Raw genomic sequence first — 19,741 nt, 5'->3', positions numbered from 1 at the left:
CTTCCTACCCCACCAGGAGCACACTCATCAACTCCTCCACGTGGGACAGATTCTGTTGCTCTGGAGTCTGACACCAGTATTGTCAGGGTCACAGCATTGCCCAGTGCCCTTTTATTTTGAGCATTTACACAGCAGAAGCTGAGACTGCGAGACTCTCAGTAGACGTGATAAGGAAGATATAGCCACCCGTCAACTTCCAGCCTGTGGGCCTCATAACCCTGGTTCAGATTCGCCCCTAATTATGTCTTGAAGCCTCAACAAGCTGTAGCCACCAACCCTTGGGCCCTCAGCTAGCCCCAAGGTTGAGAAATTCTGTCTGTGTCTACACAAGCTGTTAACTTCCGGAGTGCTTCCAGTAGCCAGTTGGGGAGAGGGTTTAACTCATGGTAAGAGATGTTGTACCAGAGAACTATAGCTGATAAATACCACCAGCAAAGTGTCCAGATAAAAAATTACTTTAGAAAAATTAGTAGCCCCCCTTTTAGACAAGAAATAAATGGGCTGAGAAAGAAATTAGGGAGACAACACCCTTCACAATAGCCACAAATAATATAATGTATCTTGGTGTGACTCTAACCAAGCAAGTTAGAAACCTATATGACAAGAACTTCAAGTCTATGAAGAAAGAAATTGAAGGAGATATCAGAAGATGGAAAGAACTCCCATACTCATGGATCAGTCACATTAACATAGTGAAAATGGCTATCTTACCATAAGCAATCTACAGATTCAATGCAGTTTCCATCAACATTCCAACACAATTCCTTATAGACCTTGAAAGAGCAATTCTCAACTTATATGGAAAAACAAAAAAACCCAGGATAGCTAAAATAATCTGTACAATGAAAGAACTTCTGGTGGTATCACCATCCCTGATTTCAAGCTATACTACAGAGAAGTAGTAATAAAACTTGCATGTTATTGGCATAAAACCAGAGAGGTTGATTAATGAAACCAAATCAAAGACCCAGAAATAAACCCACACACCCATGGACACTTGATTTTTGACAAAGAAGCCAAGACTGTACTATGGGAAAAAAAAGCCTTTTCAACAAATGCTGTGTCTAAATGGATGTCTGCATATAGAAGAATACAAATCCAGAGCCATATCTGTCACCCTGCGCCACACTCAAGTCCAAGTACATAAAAGACCTCAACATAAAACTGGATACACTAAATCTAGTAGATGAGAAAATGGGAAACTGCCTTGAACACATTGGCACAGGAGACACATTACTGAACAGAACACCAGTAGCTCAGGTATTAAGATCAACAATTGATAAATGGGACCTCAATAAACTGCAAAGTTTCTGTAAGGCAAAGGACACCATCAATAGGACAAAATGACAACCTGCAGAAAGGGAAAAGATCTTTATCAACCCTACATCTAACAGAGGATTAATATTATATATATATACATATATATACACACATATGTGTATATATATATTTATTCGACACCAACAAATCAATTACCCCAATTAAAAGTGGGGTACAGAGCCAAACAAAGGCATCTCTAATGGCCAAGGAGCACTTAAAGAAATGTCCAACGTCCTTAGTCGTCAGGGAAATGCAAATCAAATGACCCTGAGGCTCCGTCTCACACCTGTCAGAATGGTTAAGATCATAAACTTAAGGGACAGCTCCTGCTGGAGAGGACGTGGAGCAAGGGGGACACTCCTTCATTGCTGGTGGGAGTGCAAACTTGTACAACCACTCTGGACATCAGTTTTGTGGTTTCTCACAAAATTGGGAATAGTTCTACCTCAAGACCCAGTTATGCCACTCTTGGGCTTATACGCAAAAGATACCCACCATACCACAGGACACTTGCTCAACTGTGTTCATAGTGGCTGTATTTGTAATAGCCAGAAACCAGAAACAACCTATATGTCCCTCAACTGAGGAATGGACAAAGAAAATGTGGTTCATTTACACAATGGAATACCACTCAGCTATTAAAAACAAGGACACCATGATATTTGCAGGCAAATGGATGGAACTAGGAAATATCCTGAGTAAGGTAACCCAGACCCAGAAAGACACACATGGTGTGCACTCACTGGTAAGTGGGTATTAGCTATAAACCTGTTTTTTTTCTAAGAATGTTGATCCACCAGTAAATGTGAATGTAGACTCCTGTGTGAAGAAGATCCGTCTTCCAGTTTTCTCAGGCCAATACCAAAAGGCTGTAGGAGGGGAGTATTCACACCTGATCTCAAGCTGACCTTGGGTTCCTCAGCAGGACTCCCTTGAAGCAGGACTTCACCTAAGCCCTGCTGGGAATTCGGTCTGGAAAACTCTGTTGCAGGCATCCTGTGCATATAGGGGTAGCTCCCAGCCTCCCTGACCTCTCAGACTCTATGTAGGTGGCCTCCTCAATGCTTAAAGCCATGGCAATTACAACTGCTAACTTTGGAACTACTCCCTGGGCTCTGAGACTGCTGCTGGGAGGTCCGGCTTCTCATCCTGAGAGCATCGCAGTGGTTCAAGTGAAGCTGGTCAGTGTCTCACAGAGTCACTTGGAGTGTTAGACAAGCGCATGCTTCCTGTGGGAGCCGACGTGAACCTTTGCTGCTGTAACTTCGTTCTGCAAGCCATGGTGCCGTCTACACCAGGGCGCAAGTCCCATCACAGCCGAAGCCATCCACTAGGCCCTGAACTGAGGTATAAAGGACAGGCATTTCCTGAGGATCAACCAGAATTGAACCACTTTCTGCAGGTTCTGAGGTCTGGAGACGAAGCCAGAGAGGCTGAAAAAACATCCTCTCCTATCAGGAAGAGCCCCTCAGTGAGCTTTGCTTGTGGCCTGTATTGGTTTCTACCATGTGGAGCTAACCACAAAGACAGGAACGACACACAAGGAGGGAGGGAAAGGACAGATACAAGCAGAGAATGACTGTCACAGCCACCGTTAAAAGCCAGAAAGAAACCGATAAGTAAATGTGGCCATGCATTGACCTGCAGCAGCAATTGGCACCATGGCACCCAGACATGGAGATGGGCTCCATTTCTGCAGGAGGAATTTAATGGCCAGAGGTGGGAAGCGTCCTTCTCATTCTACACAGTCGCATGCTTTCTTGGAAATGGGATTTCATGAGTACTATGAATAGACTCCAAGGAAGAAGCAAGCAGCGAAGAGCTCCCCTCCCCGGCAGCCTATTTTGAGATGGTAATTTCTATAATCAGCTTATGAATGCTCATCCTATTTATCAGACGACTTGCTCATCTTCCAGTCATTTTAATTATGTCTGTCTATTTTTAAACCCTCAGACTCTGTTGCTCTTGCTTTTATTACTTATACATTTGTTTACCGCTGGCAGCCTGGCATCGAGTGCACTTTGGTTTAACCAGCACACAAGACGGGCAGCAAGTTCAACCTGACAGGGTGAATGGCAGATATCAGAACTGGGCTTGTTTGATTTTAAAAGTTGGTCTACAGGAAGAAGACAGATAGTAAACTACATCCATCTCCCCCCTCCCCAACCCTCTCCATCCCTCTTTTGACAACACCCTCCTTCTAACAATCTCCCTCCCACTCTTATGACATATTTATGTGGGAGGTGGAATGACTAAAATCCATTATGTAAATGTATGAAGCTGTCAAACAATATTTAAAAAAAGATTAAAACCTTGTAACCTCCTCATTTCTCTAAGTTGATAGTTTCACTCTGATAGCCTTGTCAGTGATGGTTGGTCCTCACTGCCAACTTGACTGATTGGGAATCGCCTAAGAGACACAGGTGTAGGTGTGTTTGTGAAGGTGTTTGCAGGGCATTTGCAGAGAGGCTTGCCTGAGGAGGGGCAACCCACGATAAACATGGACAGCATCATCCATGGATGGAGGGAAAGAGGAAGAATCCAGCTAGGCACCCGTATTTATCTTCCTCGGCTTCCTGACTGTGGACACAATGTGAGGTTAATGTAACCTTGTTTCTGAAGTTTAGGAAATTTTAGGTACATTTCAGTCTAATACGGCCATCCTCAACCTTCCTAATGCTGCGACCCTTTAATACAGTTCCTCGTGAGCCCCATCATAAAATTATTTCATTGCTACTTCCTAACTGTAATTTGCTACTTTTATGAGTTGTAATGTCAATATCTGATATGTAGGCTGTCTGATAAACAACCTCTTTGAAAGGGTCACTCACCCACACAGGGGTCTCGCCCTAAAGGTTGAGAACCACTGGTCTAATGTACACTGTCAGTGGGATCTTAACCAGAAACATGTTTAAGTGTCCAACAGTAGATACCTTTGTGTATATTGGCTCATCCATATATAACACAATGGTACATAAGTTTTATAGTAAGCACGGAAAGTTTTATATTATAGGAGGTCAGTGCAGTTGTCTTTGAATAATGGCATTGAGGTGATTATTTTGGTCTTTGTTACTTGTGTTTCCCAGGATGGATTTTCACAATGCAAAGGAAAGGCACTGGATGATAAGTTGTTAAGGGACCAAGGCAGGCAGGCGCAGTGAAAATTATCCAACACACAGACTTAGTGTGACCAAGTAAAGCCCTCCAGCCAGGATCCTGCCTCGTTTAGACTTGAGTGAAAGGTGCCCACAGCGGTGTTGAGCTTTTGAGTCTCACTGTGTGAAAGGGTTTTGCTGTTGCTGCCTTCCCCTCTTTCACAGCAGCAATGCTCTGAGGGTGGTGGGCGGTGGTGGTGGTGGGTTATGGTGACTGTAGGAACCCCAGCCATAGCCTCTGGAGCTCACAGAATCAGCACTGTTTGTGTAAGAAACCCATTATCAATAAGGGCCCCACCTTATCTCAACTCCCTTCCTGGCCAGTCTGTGTGAGAGACTGCCGGTGCCTTGGTGTCAACATCAGATGTTATTAATGGGCTGTAACCAGGAGCCTTCCCATCACGGAGGGAGATAAAGACCCTGCAGGGGTCAGTGTGGGTGGCCTCCTGCTCTCCCTCCTTCCCCTGGCTTTCCTCTTGCCCTTCTTATGACCCCTCTCCTGCGGCAGGTCTCCACAGTACCCATCAGGAAAAGGTGGTCCCTAAACTAAATGGGGTACAGTCATTCACTGTATTCATCCTTCATGAATCTCTCCAGCTGGAATGGGATCCTGGAGGCCACCATCCCCAGTGCCTCACCACATGGCTGGTGTCACACTGACTGTCGGGGACTAGAGACGAAGGAACAAACTCACCTGCTCTGTTTTGCTCTGCAGTTCGAGATGCTCACAGGGTCCCTGCCGTTTCAGGGGAAGGACAGGAAGGAAACAATGGCCCTCATCCTCAAGTGAGTGCGGGTACCTACTCCAAAGCACACAGCTCCACGCAGGAGCAGAGTCTGAGGAGGAGGTGGGCTGCTGGGATTTAGGAGGAGCTGTGGTATTGGGGTAGAGCCATCTGCTCTGAATCATAATCACCATGGATGGGGTGTATGCTCGCTGTATGTGGGATCCCTGATGCCCTGGAAGATCCACTAGGACATTACTCAACTTGGGAGGCATCGAACAGTGCAAGGCTAGCCTTTGTAAGTTCCTCCCTTACACGTGGGATAAAAGATGAAAGGAGAGTACTCTACGACAAGGACACATCACAAAGGCTTTCGTTGTTTAGAACCCCCCAGTAGCTTTTCCAGCTCTGTGTGCACTTGATCAATGGTGCTGACTAGGTAGCTGCCCATAGCTGCACCCAGTGTTCTTGTGGGAACGCCTCTGTTCACTGGCTTTTAATGGGAGTTTTATTTACTTTTTTTTTTTTTTTTTCTGGATCTGAGGACCGAACCCAGGGCCTTACGCTTGCTAAGCAAGTGCTCTACCACTGAGCAGAATTCCCAACCCCTTGATTTGCTTTTTACTAAAGCTGGAGCGGTCCATCCAGCAATGGCCCATGCCTGTCCAAGCTGACGGGTCAGCACACGCTCAGTACCCGGTCCTCAATAAGGTTCACGGATGCCAGGGTCCAACATTCCTGCTCGGCCCCTAGAATGCTCCTTACCCAGTCACCCTCCACAGTTCTACAGCAGGCTGATGCAGGGAAGATAAGAGCACTACTGTTCCCAGGGTGCCTGGAAGGAGCTCACCAAATGTAACTCCAATTAATAGACTCTTGCTTAAGGAAACTTGGTGCTATAAAACAAAATTGTTTTGAAAAATAATTTCCACTGAAAATGTTGGTGAGATGCTGGTGATTCTCAGGGAATCACTATTGCTGCTTTGACCAATCTCTGTGGTTTAAATGGAATATTTAGTGGCCGTTGTGAGAATTTCACTTTTTACTTTGATTACAGTCAGCGACCAGTTGCAAGCCCCGTGAACCGAAGCTCTTTGGGGTCTTCATACGGTTTCAAGGCATAATGGGGTCCTTACACCAGAGTGCTGCCACTGCTGCTCTGAGTGTTTGGGGTCTGTCCCCTTGCAAACCTTGTAGAAGGAGAGAAGGCGCTTCTCTTCGTTCTCTGCCGTCTAACCTGCATTCCTTTTGCCTCCTAGAGCCAAGCTGGGCATGCCTCAGTTCCTCAGTGCCGAGGCGCAGAGCCTGCTGAGAGCCCTTTTCAAGCGGAATCCCTGCAACCGGCTAGGTAAGGGTCCCCATGACACCCCTCCCACAGGAATGCAATGAGCTACCCTCTAGACCCCTTAGGAATGTGGAAGGTCACTATTCTGTCTCCCATGGGAATGCGGACGACTCTACCTCCCTGCACCCTGACTCTGAACTGCATGCTTCCCCTTGCTGAGGTCACAGGAAGCAGAGGCTGGGGAAACACTCACATGTGGTCTTATCAGGATCGCTGAAAGGCGTTCAACTCTCGAAGTATAACAGTTTATTCTTTTTTAAAAAAACCCTCTGCTTTTGCAGGAAACCACTATATTCTCTTCTTGGTTTATGTTTCTTAGTTTAAGAACGCCATAAACTGCAGACAGAATGGTTGAAAGGTCACTTCTGATTTATAGCCTCTTAACAAGCCAACAAGTACAGAGCCCAGTTTACTTTAAGCACTGCCTCCCTCTCCCAACCATCCAGAGTTTACTGCTTGGCCTGGAAAGGCCTTGGGGATGGACGGAGACCCAGGAATAGGGTGAGGGTTCATGGACACAGGAGCTGCTGGATGGTCTTTCCCACAGATTGGCAGAAGGAGCACGGGCCGTTGTTCCAGCCTCACAATAGGAACCAGTCATTAGACGTGTTAGGAAATAGTTCATTCTCAAAGAAATAATTAGATTTTCCTCTCTGCCTGGCTCAGCCCCAAAGGAAGCTCAGGCCTCATTTGATGTCTTTCACGTATCAGCTTTAATTTAGGGAACTTCTGCAGGAATTTACAACCTTTCAGTTATTAGAGAGTAAAGCCACTATTAAAAGCGCTGTCCCACTTCCTAGGATCGTCCCCCTGGCGTGTGACAGGATTTGTCTACAGTGAATGCAAACTGTTGCTGCTACTCCAACAGCTAAATAGATTCCCATTCAGCTTCTGATCCAGGTTTCACATCACACACAGCTCTTCTGTCCTGAAGCTGCTTTAGAAGATAGTTCTAGTTAAGGTAGGACAGGACAAGGTTAAAAAAAAAAGTCCTCTTCATGAGCTCGTTAGAGACACATCAACTGTAGTCACCCTGGTCCAGATGCTCCTGGCACGACCCCACTCCTCATGCACGACCATCAGACCCAGACACACAGGGTCTCGGGAGAGCATCCTCACTGAGAATGGCTGCTTCACAAACTGACGGGGAGACCCCTAGAGCGGACTGCCCAGGAGACACTGCAAGGGTGCTTGTCCTGTGTGGAGCCTGGGGGTGCCTCTGCGGTCAAGTTAGCCGGGCAGTGGTGAGCTCTCAGGGCAGTGGTGAGCCAGGCTTTTGTGTCACCTCAGGTTCACTGCATGAACCCCAGTGGGGTCTTTACAGTTGGACCCTAGAGCTGGGACTGTTTACAACTGGCCAGAGCAGTCTCCCTAGCAGGAACTCACCAAGATGACCACCTAGAATGTCCCAGGGAAGCAGCTCGGGTCCCCAGGGTGCCAGGGGCGAGATGAGGTGTCAGGCCCCAGGATGGGAATGTGTAGAGCCACAGTGAGTGCCTTGGTGTGGACGTGCACACAGGGTTGTTTGTGTTGGGTTGTTGTGTTAGAGGAAACCCGTGGGTCAGATTGTTCTGTGCTGTTCTTGGATCACTTGTGTAAGTCTCAGATAGGACCTGAGACCTTGGCCAAGAGTCACTGTGATTTCTCTTGGGAGTGGGTTATGATCACACTGGGTAGGCCAGGCTCATGTGTGTGTGGCCTGAGGCCCCCTCCCTCCCCCGCCCAGATCTCTGAACTCCCAGGTTTGCCTTGCTTTGTTCCCTCCTCAGTTCCTGATAGGGAACACACAGTGAAGGGACTGTGGCCCATGGTCACTCAGGCCTGCGAAAGCAAGACCCTATATCCTCAGGGGCGGGGCATGGAGGGCCAGGGAGCACAAGTGTTGTCCCAGGACTTGGATGACAATTGCTCCCAGAACTGCCCTCTGATTTCACTTTCTCCAGGGCAACTGCAGCTGCCCCAGGCCAGCCGGTAGCCCCTCTTTGGTGGATACTTGTTAAACTTTATAAACAGGGTAACCCTGAGACGAACCTCTCTGGGCACAGGGCTGGGCACTCGCTCTCAGAACAGATAGTCTTCGAGGTGCTGAGGATCATACACAGGACCCTCAGGCTAAGCTTATTAGCATATACCCTTAGCTCAGGCTAAGCAAGCACTTTACCACAGAACTACACCCCCCAGACCTTTTATTGACACAGGTCTTACTAATTTACCCAGGATGCCCTTAAACTCACTCTGCTAGGCCTTGAACTTGAGATCATCCAGAGGAGCCGGGGTCAGAGCACAGCGGAACACTCCTGCCCCTCAGGACACTCTACTTCTGAATGCCTTTGCAGTACTCAGATTCTCTGAAATGCAGGCGACTGTGGTTCTTGTCATTACCGCTTGCCTCTGAACCCTAGAGCCGTGCCTGGAGGCCTAGCCTGATTCCATCCATCTTCTAAATGTCTAGTCCCAGTCAGCAATTTCTAGTGAGCCTGGGGCATGCCTGGTGCCCCTTCCTAAGTGGCTTACACCGTCCAGGGTAAGTACAGCGATGCTCAGTGGACCTTGAGGCAGTTAGGGGATGATGACAGCCTGTGACAGATGTGACAGCTGCTGCTTAGTGACCAGGTGAACAAGTCATGGCACTTAACTGAGCGCTATGCAGTCAGTCTCCCTTAGACAAGGCCTCACAGTGGTGCTGTCTATAGATTAGGTCAGAGGAGAGCTCTCTGACTCACTTACGAACAGGGAGGCATCCAGGCGGCCAGCCGTGGTGCAGGCCTTTAATGCCAGCACTTGGGAGGCAGAGGCAGACAGAATTCTGTGAGTTCGAAGCCAGCCTGATTTAACAGTGTGAATTCAAAACCAGCCAGGGCCACACAGAGAAAAACAACAACAACAAACCCACCCCAAAACAAAAACAGAACCAGGGAAGCATCCGTGATAACTGCTTTAGGCTGCAAAGAATGTATTTCAGCCTGTGGCTTGCCTCTCTTGGTAAGCCGTGTGCCGATGTGGATTTAGTAGGCACTGCCTGGCAACTGGACTGTGGTTTTCCGAATCCCAGACCCTTGTTCTGTTTTAGCGATCCTCCATGACTTGCGTTTTCAGTCTCCTCCTCGGCTGGCTCCTCTGATCACAGAGTGGCTGCAACAGCTCCAGCCATACCATCAGGACTCAAGGGAGGAAGAGGAGGCAGTGGAGAGCACCTGGGCCCCTTTGGCCAGGAAAGCTTTTCTGAGAGTCTCCTTCCAGCTTACCTTCACTTCCGGCTGATAGAGCTTGGTCCCCTGACACTTCTGGGGAAACGGGTATGTGGTTGGAATGACATAAGGAAGGAACCCGGTTGAGTCCCTATCCCGACGTTCTCCGTTTTCCTCATTAAGGGGTAAAGCGGAGGAGATACTGATCACAAACGAACGTCTGCTCCCGCTGGGCTGCACTTTGTCTTTGCCCAGGCTAGGGCGGAGGTCGGGGCGCCATCCATCCTAGGATTCACTTCTCCTGACTGTACTCACTGGGGATCTTGGTTACTATGTTTCTCCACTGGGGATTTTCAAATGCACTTACCCGCATGGGTTCAGCCTTCTCCCCTGAGGGTTCTTCTCTGAGTTCCCTCCCTGCAGTATGGTGTGGCGGCGCCCATCACGAATCACGTAGGGAAGAGCCCTTGATTCTGTCCCTTCTTCTCGGACATGGAGATGCCACATCTGCGGTTCTTCTCTGGGCATAAGGTTCGCTCTTACTGTTAGCGACTGTTAAAAAAGACCCTGCTCGCCTCCTTTGTCAATGTTGGGATTCAGCTCTGTGGTGTAAGAATCCCTGCCCCTCTCAGCTTCCAGGAAGAGAGACCACTGTTCTGTCCACTCCAGCAGGCGTAAGGGTCTCCCATAGAGGGGAGGAGTTCTTCATTAATTGGGCCACAGATGGTGGAGAGCAAGCACACAGATGAGCCTCTCTGTCCTTCCCTAACTGAGGATTGGGTGACCTGGCCGTGTCTAGCTAAGTGACTGTGGGCAGTCAGTTCTTCTCCCAGCTGGTCAGTCCCTGAGGTCTCTCATGACCTCACTAGCCCACGGCTTTGCACACCCTCCCTGTCCATGGAGGCATCCAGGGTCCTCATTGCAACTGTGGAACCCATGCATTTCATAAAACTGGCCTATCATCATATTTCACTTGTTCCTGAGGTCGTTCAACCATGAGGTTTGGGGAACCTGTTATAGCTGGCTTTTTCATAAACACCTGATTTTCTGGACATTGGGGAAATACAAGTACTCCATGTTGGAAATCTCAAAGGAGGGCAGGCCCTCCCTGAGTACCATAGTGCTTAGGACAATATATATATGTGTGTGTGTGTGTGTGTGTGTGTGTGTGTGTGTGTGTGTGTGTGTGTGTGTGTGTGTGTATAGCTGTGAGTTCTGACATCTACTTCCAAGGGGTCTTTGGCATTCCATAGCAAAGTCAGGTGCCAATAACCTGTTCAGATACCTGAGTTAGAGCCAAGCGCCATTGCTTTTATTAGCTGTGCAGCATCAGAGCGCTGTCCTTGGGGTCTCCAGTCCACATGGACAGACTTGGGAATGCTCTCGGAGGCTGGGCTTATGTCTCTGAGTCCTTGGGGGGTCTGCAAGATTTGCAAGTCAACTGTCTTTAATTCACACATGGATTCTGTACAACTTAATTCATGCCAAGGTTGTCTCTTCTCTCTCTCTGCGGAGAGGCTCCTGGACTCTCTCTGCAATTGCACGTGCTGAATTGTACGAGAATCTCTATTTGTTTTTCTTGAACGTTACACACATTTCATTCCGAACAGCCAATGTGCATAAGAGATAGGAAGGTTTAGAAAAACAGAAGAAGAAAGATAATTACGTAAAATTCTAGTCTTCACGGATTTGTGTTTATTTTGAGATTGTATTTATCGACTCCAGAGGCATCCAGCAAGGGCTTCAGTTCTTTACCAGACTTCCTGTCTCGAGAGGCAGTTGTGATCACAGACTTCTGACTTCCTGAGAATGTCTTCATACCTGTGTGTGTGTGTGTGTGTGTGTGTGTGTGTGTGTGTGTGTGTGTGTGTGTGTGTGTGTTTTGGGATAAAACAAAAAGCTCTGTTCCTTTCATACCTCACAGATGAGATGGGACCTCCAACCATGGCAGGGTCTGTGTGACCTGGTGGCACCCTGGCCTGAACTTATCCTGGGTGAATAGTGAGGGCTGATGAGCTCCATCCAGCGTCCCCAGGAAACTTCCCCCACACAGCAGCTGGACTGCAGCAGTGGGCAGCTCTTAGCTACTGCAGAGTAAGGCCAAGCCTGTGAGATGTGGCCGGATGCTTCAGCCTAAGAGCGAAGAAGCTAAGTAAATAGCCCACAACAGCCCAGGACGGCCTGTCTGCGGTAGAAGCCAGGGTAGGAGAGAGACAGGTTCCCAAGGACGAACACAGAGGTGCTCCTCTGCGTGGTGGGCAGGACAGGGGCACCCCTTCCACCTCATGCTCAGCAGGCTGGCTCTGGAAACAGTAAGCACATATTAGTTTAATGATTTTGAAGAGGTTTTTTTTTTTTTTTTTCAGAAGGGGGAGCTGTTTTAAAGGGAAAAAATTAATATTTAGAGACAACAATTTTAGAGACTACAGTGGCCCACACTGGAGAGTAAGTGGGCCGTCAGTCCACTTTTCCCACCTTGAGGCTACACTGGCATCCTCTAACAGATAGGGGAGCAGGAAAAGGTGTTGCACTTGTACCCAGCACGAGAGTTTCAGGGTTCGATAGAACAGCACAATGCACAAAATGGGGCTGAGGCGGAGAACAAGATGGTAGGGTTAGGAAACCCAGGTGCTTGGCAAGGCTTGCCCCAGGCTCCCCCACCCAGCATCCCACTCCCAGGACCCCATATCTTGAACAAGTGTCCTGGGACCCACCATCATAGGAGTGGTCAGAATCTCTGTGCTCCACTCCTGCCTGGAAAGTGGTGGTAGTCATGTGGCTGGAGGGGTACTGGCTTCTCTGCACCATGTGGAGAGCAGAGATGCTACGGCCTCATTTGCTCCAGAGAAAGCTGGTGTGAGGGGGTGGTGCAGAGAAACTCTCGCTCTGAGATTTGCTTTGGGGTTCATTTCCTGACCCCCCCGCCCCCGACATGCTGCATAGTCCCTGGTGGTCCAGGGCAGCCTTCCAGTTTTCCTGGCACAGGTACGATCTAGAAGGGTCTCATTCAAGCCCCCTCATTCATATGCTGGCCTCAGAGGTCTTCCCAGATCTGACAGATGGCCCCCATTTTAGGAGTTGTGGGGTGGCGTACAGAAGACAGAGCTCCGAGGTGTACACACCTGCCTTGCTGCAGGGTACAGGGGAGAGGGAGCAGCTGCTTTGCCGTGACCCCTGCCTGATCTGTGCTTACTTGCTGTGCAACCTTGAGCCTATAGCTCAACCTCTCTGTGCTTGCTTGCTTCTCTGCAAACTCAGTCATCAGGTGTTTCACAGGGGCACAACAGCGCCTGGCACGTAGGGAACACTGCCCTGTGTCAAATAGATTGAGTGTGACTGTAATGTGCCTGGGGGTGGGGAGGTGCTGTGGTTTACATCAATGTCTTAGAGCAGCCATTTCTCCATGTTGCCTTCCACATCCTGAGCTGTCCCAGGCCTGAACCATCTCCATCTCACAGTCTTTTCCTTTGCTGACTGAGTCATTCTATACCACACATTTCTGCTCCCACATGGAAGCTTCCATCTGCCACCTACGGCCGTACATGAGTGCTGTGTACCTTCTGTAGTGCTGGGCATACCAAGGCCCCGAACCCCCAGATAGCTCTGTCAGGTCCTCTGGATGGGCAACAGAAGTCCTGTGGGGCAGAGAACACAACAGCCTTGGGGGGACAGCTCCTCATAACTGCATGGTGAACTGGTCTGGCTAAGGCTCAAGGACCCATTCATGGCAGAGGCTACAGATTGCTGTCTTGGCATCTGTAACTGAAGACAGTCTCTAGATCTTGACTTCGGGAAGAGGAGGTTTTCAAAAGTGAGAAATTGTATCAGGAGTTCGGGCCAGCCCCCTTACCCCTGATGCTGGAGAAGGCAACATAGGAGTTACCTGTAGAATTCAATGTGGACATCTCAGAATCAGAACCTTCTGCAGGAAGAAGCTCAGAGTTGTGGCTGCTTGGTCTTCTGACTGCATACTTCAGACTTACATACCTCTCCTGGTGGGAGTTTGTCCAGTGTTCGTTTCTACACAGAGCTCTGTCTGTGTCTTGCCACCCTGACCTGAACATCCACAAGGGAATGGTTCTCTCTCTCTCTCTCTCTCTCTCTCTCTCTCTCTCTCTCTCTCTCTCTCTCTCTCTCTCTCACACACACACACACACACACACACCTTTCCTGCTCTGCTTTTCCTGCAGAACCAGATGAGGAGGAAGGAGCATCAATTCTATTAACCTGCTTCCTGGTCTTTCCCAAGCTAATACCTTCTCATTCACCTGGATGAGCAGCTTCAGCCTCGCCCAGAGGGCCTAGGAATCCTCACATGGGAGCATGAGGCAAGGTCAGCAAGGAGCTAGATTTTTATGAGCACAGCAGCTCCATAAGCAGGGCCTCTCCTCGCACTGACGGGGTGAGCATGGTCTAGAGCTGCTACTGAACCCTATTCAAATGCACCCAAGGGTTCTCTGAATGGAGATTCTGTTTCCTGTCCAAAGGCAGTTTGGACAGATGGCAGACATTGTCCATCTCCGAGGCCTCATCCCAGTTTCTACAGGCAATGCTACCAGCCTCTGACTGTGTCCACAGGTCATACACAGACCTTTGATGGCTTCCTCAAATCACGCAAACAGCCTGAGCTTTTATTTGGAATTAGCTCAGAATCAGCCCTACGGATCCCTCAAGAACTCAAGTCGACCTAGGGCTGTCTAATGAAAGGATGCCCACATGGGTGGGTTTGCACGCACACATGCACGCGTGCCCGCGTGCGCGCGCGCGCGCGCGCGCACACACACACACACACACACACACACACACACACGAATGCACACAGCCCAGCAGTTCTGCATGACTCACAATTATCAGTCAAAGGTTGTTAACATCACACGGGTGAGATTTAAATGGCCAGAAACCACTTTAAAACTGAAGAAACAATGTGCTAATAACATATTGGTGGCTAAGAAATACAGAGGAGAGCTCATATTTCTGTCTGTCCCAGCCAGGTCTCTAGGTGGTTAGAGCTTGGATACAGATGGTTTGCCAATCAGGACAGGTAAGAGAGGCAAGCCACCAGCAGAGTGAATTCTGAATGTTACCTAGAGGATCACGGGTTTATTCTGTGCAATTCTGAAAGGACAACAAGTGTAAACATTATGGAGGATCTGGGAATTAACCACTTTCAAAAGTAAAATTAAAGCCAGTGAAAACCTTTTTAGGAGGTCAGAACCTCCTGTGAATAGTTTGCTGGATTTGGAGGTCCGGATGAAACGGGTACACCAGAGGGGGGTGTTCAAGTGCAAAGAAGACTTGGCTAGACACGGGAAATAGAAGGAATTCCTTTCTGGGATAGCATAGATCTCGATTAGCTTCATGCCTTTATTAAATATAGAAACGCCGGTCCAGAGACTCTCATGCCTCAAGCTGTCTCCATGTGAAAAGTACCCGCATGATTAGAATGTGTGTGACTATGTGTGATGGCATGGGCGGAGCTGACGTCTGAGTTCCACAGTCCTCTGGCTTTGTCTGTGAAACTTGCTGCAGAATAATGGAGCCTAAAGAGAGATACATGGTCCTCCGTTCTGCCTGTGTCTGTCGGATTCCAGGCTCCTATCAGGGCGTGTGACAGGAGATGATTCGCAGGCATCCTCCTGGAAGCAGGGAGGCTTGAGTAGTGTTTGGTCAAGATCCTGTAACAATGTAGCAACTCTGGCTCCCTCATGAGCACAAACACATCCCCAGCCTCCTCTCCCAGAGCTCTGCTCCCTGCTATTTGTCAAGCGTGTTCAGTCTCGATAAAGGCAGAGCCAAATCCACAACTATCTATTTTAAAATACTTCCGGAGGATAAGACTAGCGTGAAGAATAATGACCAAGTTTGCTCTCTAAAAGGTCACCGCAACATTAAGGACCTGGCTGCTGATACCTTCTACCAATGTCTAGAATTTCTGAGCAACAATCAAGACATCAACCCTTTGTGCTGAGAAGGCAAAACAGTAATAGTGTCAGATTCTAATAGAGGCAGAGGATAGTGAGGTCAGGGAAGAGTAACAGAGAACAGTAAACGCCCAGCACCGGCTTCTCTGTGGTGTCTCCCTTATCCTTGCAGGCCACAGGGCAAGCCATGCCTATACAGAGGTTCTTCAAGCAGAGACAAAGCATGCTCACTGCAGAGTGTACACGCTGAGGCCTGGGAAAGTGACTGACATTCATCATTGGGACCCAGAGGAGCTGTGAATTTGGGGCACTTGAATCTGGAGTTCAAGGCCTCATCAAAAGGAGTGCAGGGACAGTGTTCCAGGAGGGCAGCTTTGGGAGTCAGGCCAATGGCTCTAGCAGTTACTTTGTCATCATTAGAACGCCCCACAAGGAAAGAACACTAGGTACCAGGAACTTATACCCTGGACCTGTGATTTGGGACACAGCTAGGAGATAGACATGTTGGTCCAAAGGAGCGTCTGCCTGGGGGTCTGAGCTGAAAGATCTGGATCAGATCTGGGCGTAAAGGTGGCGTCCTCAGAATGGGCATCACGAGTTCGGAAAGTCGTGGCCTGAAGCAGGAACACGACTTACAACAGCCTCAGTTGCTCATGTGGAAGTGGCCACTGAGTAGGGGGACACAGGAGGGACATGTGCTGTGCATGTCCCCAAAGGAGCTCCTGACATACCACTGGGTGGACACGGAACACTTGAGTCTTTCCCTTGGTTTTCTTTCTTGTGTGTTTTCCTCTCAAATTGGTGACAGACAGACTGGAGTGTGAATAAAAGCTGGTGTGATTGGCCTGGCCAAGCTACCTGAGAGGTGAGAGGTTGTCCACGTCACCGCTGTGGACCAAGCAGAGGACCAGAATGGTCAGAGCATGAGCCATGGGGTACATATGGCTCTGCCCCCTGAGACTCCAGCTGGAACTGGTCACCACAGCATCTCTGGTAGCCTTGTGCTGACCTTCACAGCACCCTGAGCAGAGTTGTCTCGCAAAGAAGGAGCTTCCCCCTTCCCACCCCCAGGGCTCCAGGAACTGGGTGTGGGCTCAAGAGGAGCATCTGATTTTGCTCAGAACCATTAGGCCTTAGAGTCAGGAGGAGGTTGGGCTGCAGCACTGGGGGAAGGGACATTCATTTCCTACCCCTGGGACAGGAGCTGACAAGACTCCTGACAAGACTCAGTTCCCAGATGGCTGGGGCCAGCCCTGTCCCTGACTCACAGCCTCAGGGCTGGGCTCCTTGCCTGCCTTAGCTCCTGGACTTTGCTTTTAATTAACGGACCTTATTCAGAGCAGCATCAAGTTTTAAGAAGGAGGAAACAGCGAGTCCTCTTGCCCCTCCCCAGTGTTCTCGGGTTCACATAGGTGCCCGTTGCTTAATACACTCATCTTTTCCTCCTGGAACTCACCATTCAGTCCAGGCTGGCTCTGCAGCTGAAGGACAGGCAGAAGGATCTCACAGACACACACAGCACCATCTCCTGCCAGCCCATGCCTCTGTGCGGTACACAACTTAGGACTTTCATATAAACAAATGGGAGAGGTTTGGTAGGCACAGATCAGTAGCCACTGAGAGTAGGTGGAGGAATCAGAACCACAAACTCTCCTGGTGAGATAGTGACCATTGTGCAAACGTCGGGTGTGGTAGAGGGGACGCAGGCCAGTTTCTGTGTCCCAGTACTGGGTCCTATCTGATCTCCTTTTCCTTTCTTGTGATTCTCTCTTCCCTGGTAACTGCTACGGCAGCCTGGCCAGGTGCACCTTCTGACCCCACTGTGCCTTGTCAAGTCCTGGGAACCTGGCCTGATGCTGTGTTCTGGGTGTTGTAAACATGGTCTGTTACCGTGACAGCCACCTGCTCCTGTCTTGGGCATGGAGACATGCTATACCTGGAGCAGGAAGTCCGGACCCAACACCCACCTTTCCTTTACTACTTTCGTTTGAGGCCGTGTCTGCATCACAAGCCTGGAGTCAAATGGGGGCCTCCTGGGCTCTAAGGCCATGGGCAAGTTCAAATTTTCTACTCAAAGAGAGAGAGAGAGCAAGTCAGGGCTTTCCCGGTAACAGGCGCTTGTCCATCCCACAGCTGCATTAGCAGCAGTCAGAGATGACACATGGCCTGGGACCTGTGCTGACATTTATTCTCTGCTGTGTTGTGACAGGTGCTGGTGTTGACGGAGTGGAGGAAATTAAACGTCACCCGTTCTTTGTCACCATAGACTGGAATGTAAGTCGCTTGTGGAGCTCTCCACCACACACACAGGGCGAGGAGAGGGAGGAGGGACTAATTCAGCTGCTTGGTGCACATGGCCTCTGTCTACACTAAGAGTCTGAGACAGCAGACTGTCCACCTGTGAGCGAGCACGCTCAGCACAGCTGTCTCCCCGGAGAGGTGCAGACTGGCGAGCATCTGTCATCCTCGATAGCACCCTGCCCACTGGGTCTGTAGCATCTCTTATCTTGCTGCTGCTGAGGCGGAAGGCACACCAATGACAGACAAGCTTGCGGGGCTGACTTGCGTCTGACAGCCTGCTGGGCTCTCCCCCTTTCCCGAGGCACGCCTCCTGATATCCATGTGCCTCCTGATATCCATGCTGTGTCGTACAACACCCTCACACGTGGCATTATTTGAAGTTAGTCCCAGAGGGCTTTTTAACAGAATGTTCATGCATCAGGCTGGGGGCAGCTCCATGGCAGAGCTCTTGGCCAGCATACATGAGGTCCCCAGTATTGCAAAACACAAAGGGGAAATCAAAAGCAAAATGTACATCATGTGTGAAGTTTCCTCTCTGCTGCCTGCCTTCCCTTATGTCCTCAGTTGTCTTACCTCAGAGAGCACAGGGTTAAAACTCCCCACACAGAAGCTCTAGTCCCGTCTTATCTGAACCCTATCCAAAACAAGCAAGTTGGGGAGTCTCTGAACCCTGGCTCTGCAGTTCTGATTATAGAACTCATTTGAACAAGGGAGGTTTCTGCTCCCAGGTAAGGTCAAAGGGGTGTAGGCAGACTGTCAGGGTACCCGTGTCTTCCAGCAGGTGTTCAGAGAGTGTGTAAAAAACCTAGACTGTTGGGGCTGGAGAGATGGCTCAGCAGTTAGCAGCACTGACTGCTCTTGCAGAGGTCCTGAGTTCAAATCCCAACAACCACATGGTGGCTCACAACCATTGGCAATGGGATCTGATGACCTGTTCTAGTGTGTCTGAAGACAGCTACCATGTATTCATATACATAAAATAAATAATTTTTTTTAAAAGAGCAAGGCTTACTAAGGGTAGAATTAAAAAAAAAATTGTAGACTGTCCTCCTCAAAACCCAAAGGCGACCTTGCAGAAGCAAGGCCAGACCTCCCCCTCTGTCCATCAACAGCTCCCATTCGAGCTGTGTGAGCTGAGGAGTCACCCCACTGTGGAGCTGGCCCACAGACAGGCCTCATGTTGCCCTTAGGGGTGATCAGCAGAGTATAAGGGGTATGGAAACCGAGCCTCAGGGGCGGCATATCCTCTGCCTGGCGGGGGACACACCTTGGTTTCTCCGCCAGGAGTCATTCCCTAGTCAGTGATTCAAGCATGCACATGGGGCTTCTCTGGCTGGGGAGAGACATGATGTGATTAAGCCGTACCTCGAGAATCCAGTGCCCTCACTGAGAGAGAGAAGCTGTGAACAAATAACCCAGTGCTGCGTGCGTCACAGAGCTTCTGTTGTGTGAAAGGAGCCTGAAAGAAAGAAGGCCGAGGAGAGTGGGATCCACTCTCCCCACCAGCCATCTTCCTGGACCTGTCTCCCCCAAGCCCCTCACTTTATCTGCCCCCATTTCTCTTCAGTGTCCCCGCAGGAAATCTGCCCTCTGCTCCTGACCCTGGCCTGAACCCTCGGCTCCTGACCCTGGCCTGAACCCTCTGCCCCCATGCCCCATTGGCTTTGATTCTGCCACATAGTATCATTGGTTTGTGACGAGTGATGCTTTCTGTCCCTCGCCTCAAATGCGACTCAAAGGAAGTCATGACAGCTGACCTGAAGGACTTGATCCAGGTCTCTAAACA

At 49.5% G+C, this 19,741-nt stretch overlaps 1 protein-coding gene across 1 annotated transcript in view; it reads left to right on the top strand.

The window, feature by feature from the left end:
* Positions 1-19,741, top strand: part of Rps6ka2 (ribosomal protein S6 kinase A2) — a 144,612-nt gene that overhangs the window by 86,340 nt on the left and 38,531 nt on the right. Inside the window, exons 9-11 of the mRNA XM_032894681.1 lie at positions 5,191-5,261; positions 6,460-6,548; positions 17,864-17,928. Coding sequence (XP_032750572.1) covers positions 5,191-5,261; positions 6,460-6,548; positions 17,864-17,928 — 225 coding nt within the window. The remainder of the gene's footprint in view (positions 1-5,190; positions 5,262-6,459; positions 6,549-17,863; positions 17,929-19,741) is intronic.

The sequence above is a fragment of the Rattus rattus genome, chromosome 2 (assembly GCF_011064425.1).
Source record: "Rattus rattus isolate New Zealand chromosome 2, Rrattus_CSIRO_v1, whole genome shotgun sequence".
NCBI classification, from domain to species: domain Eukaryota; kingdom Metazoa; phylum Chordata; class Mammalia; order Rodentia; family Muridae; genus Rattus; species Rattus rattus.
The sequence above is the reverse complement of the archived record's forward strand: the minus strand, read 5'-3'. Positions and strand labels throughout refer to the sequence as shown.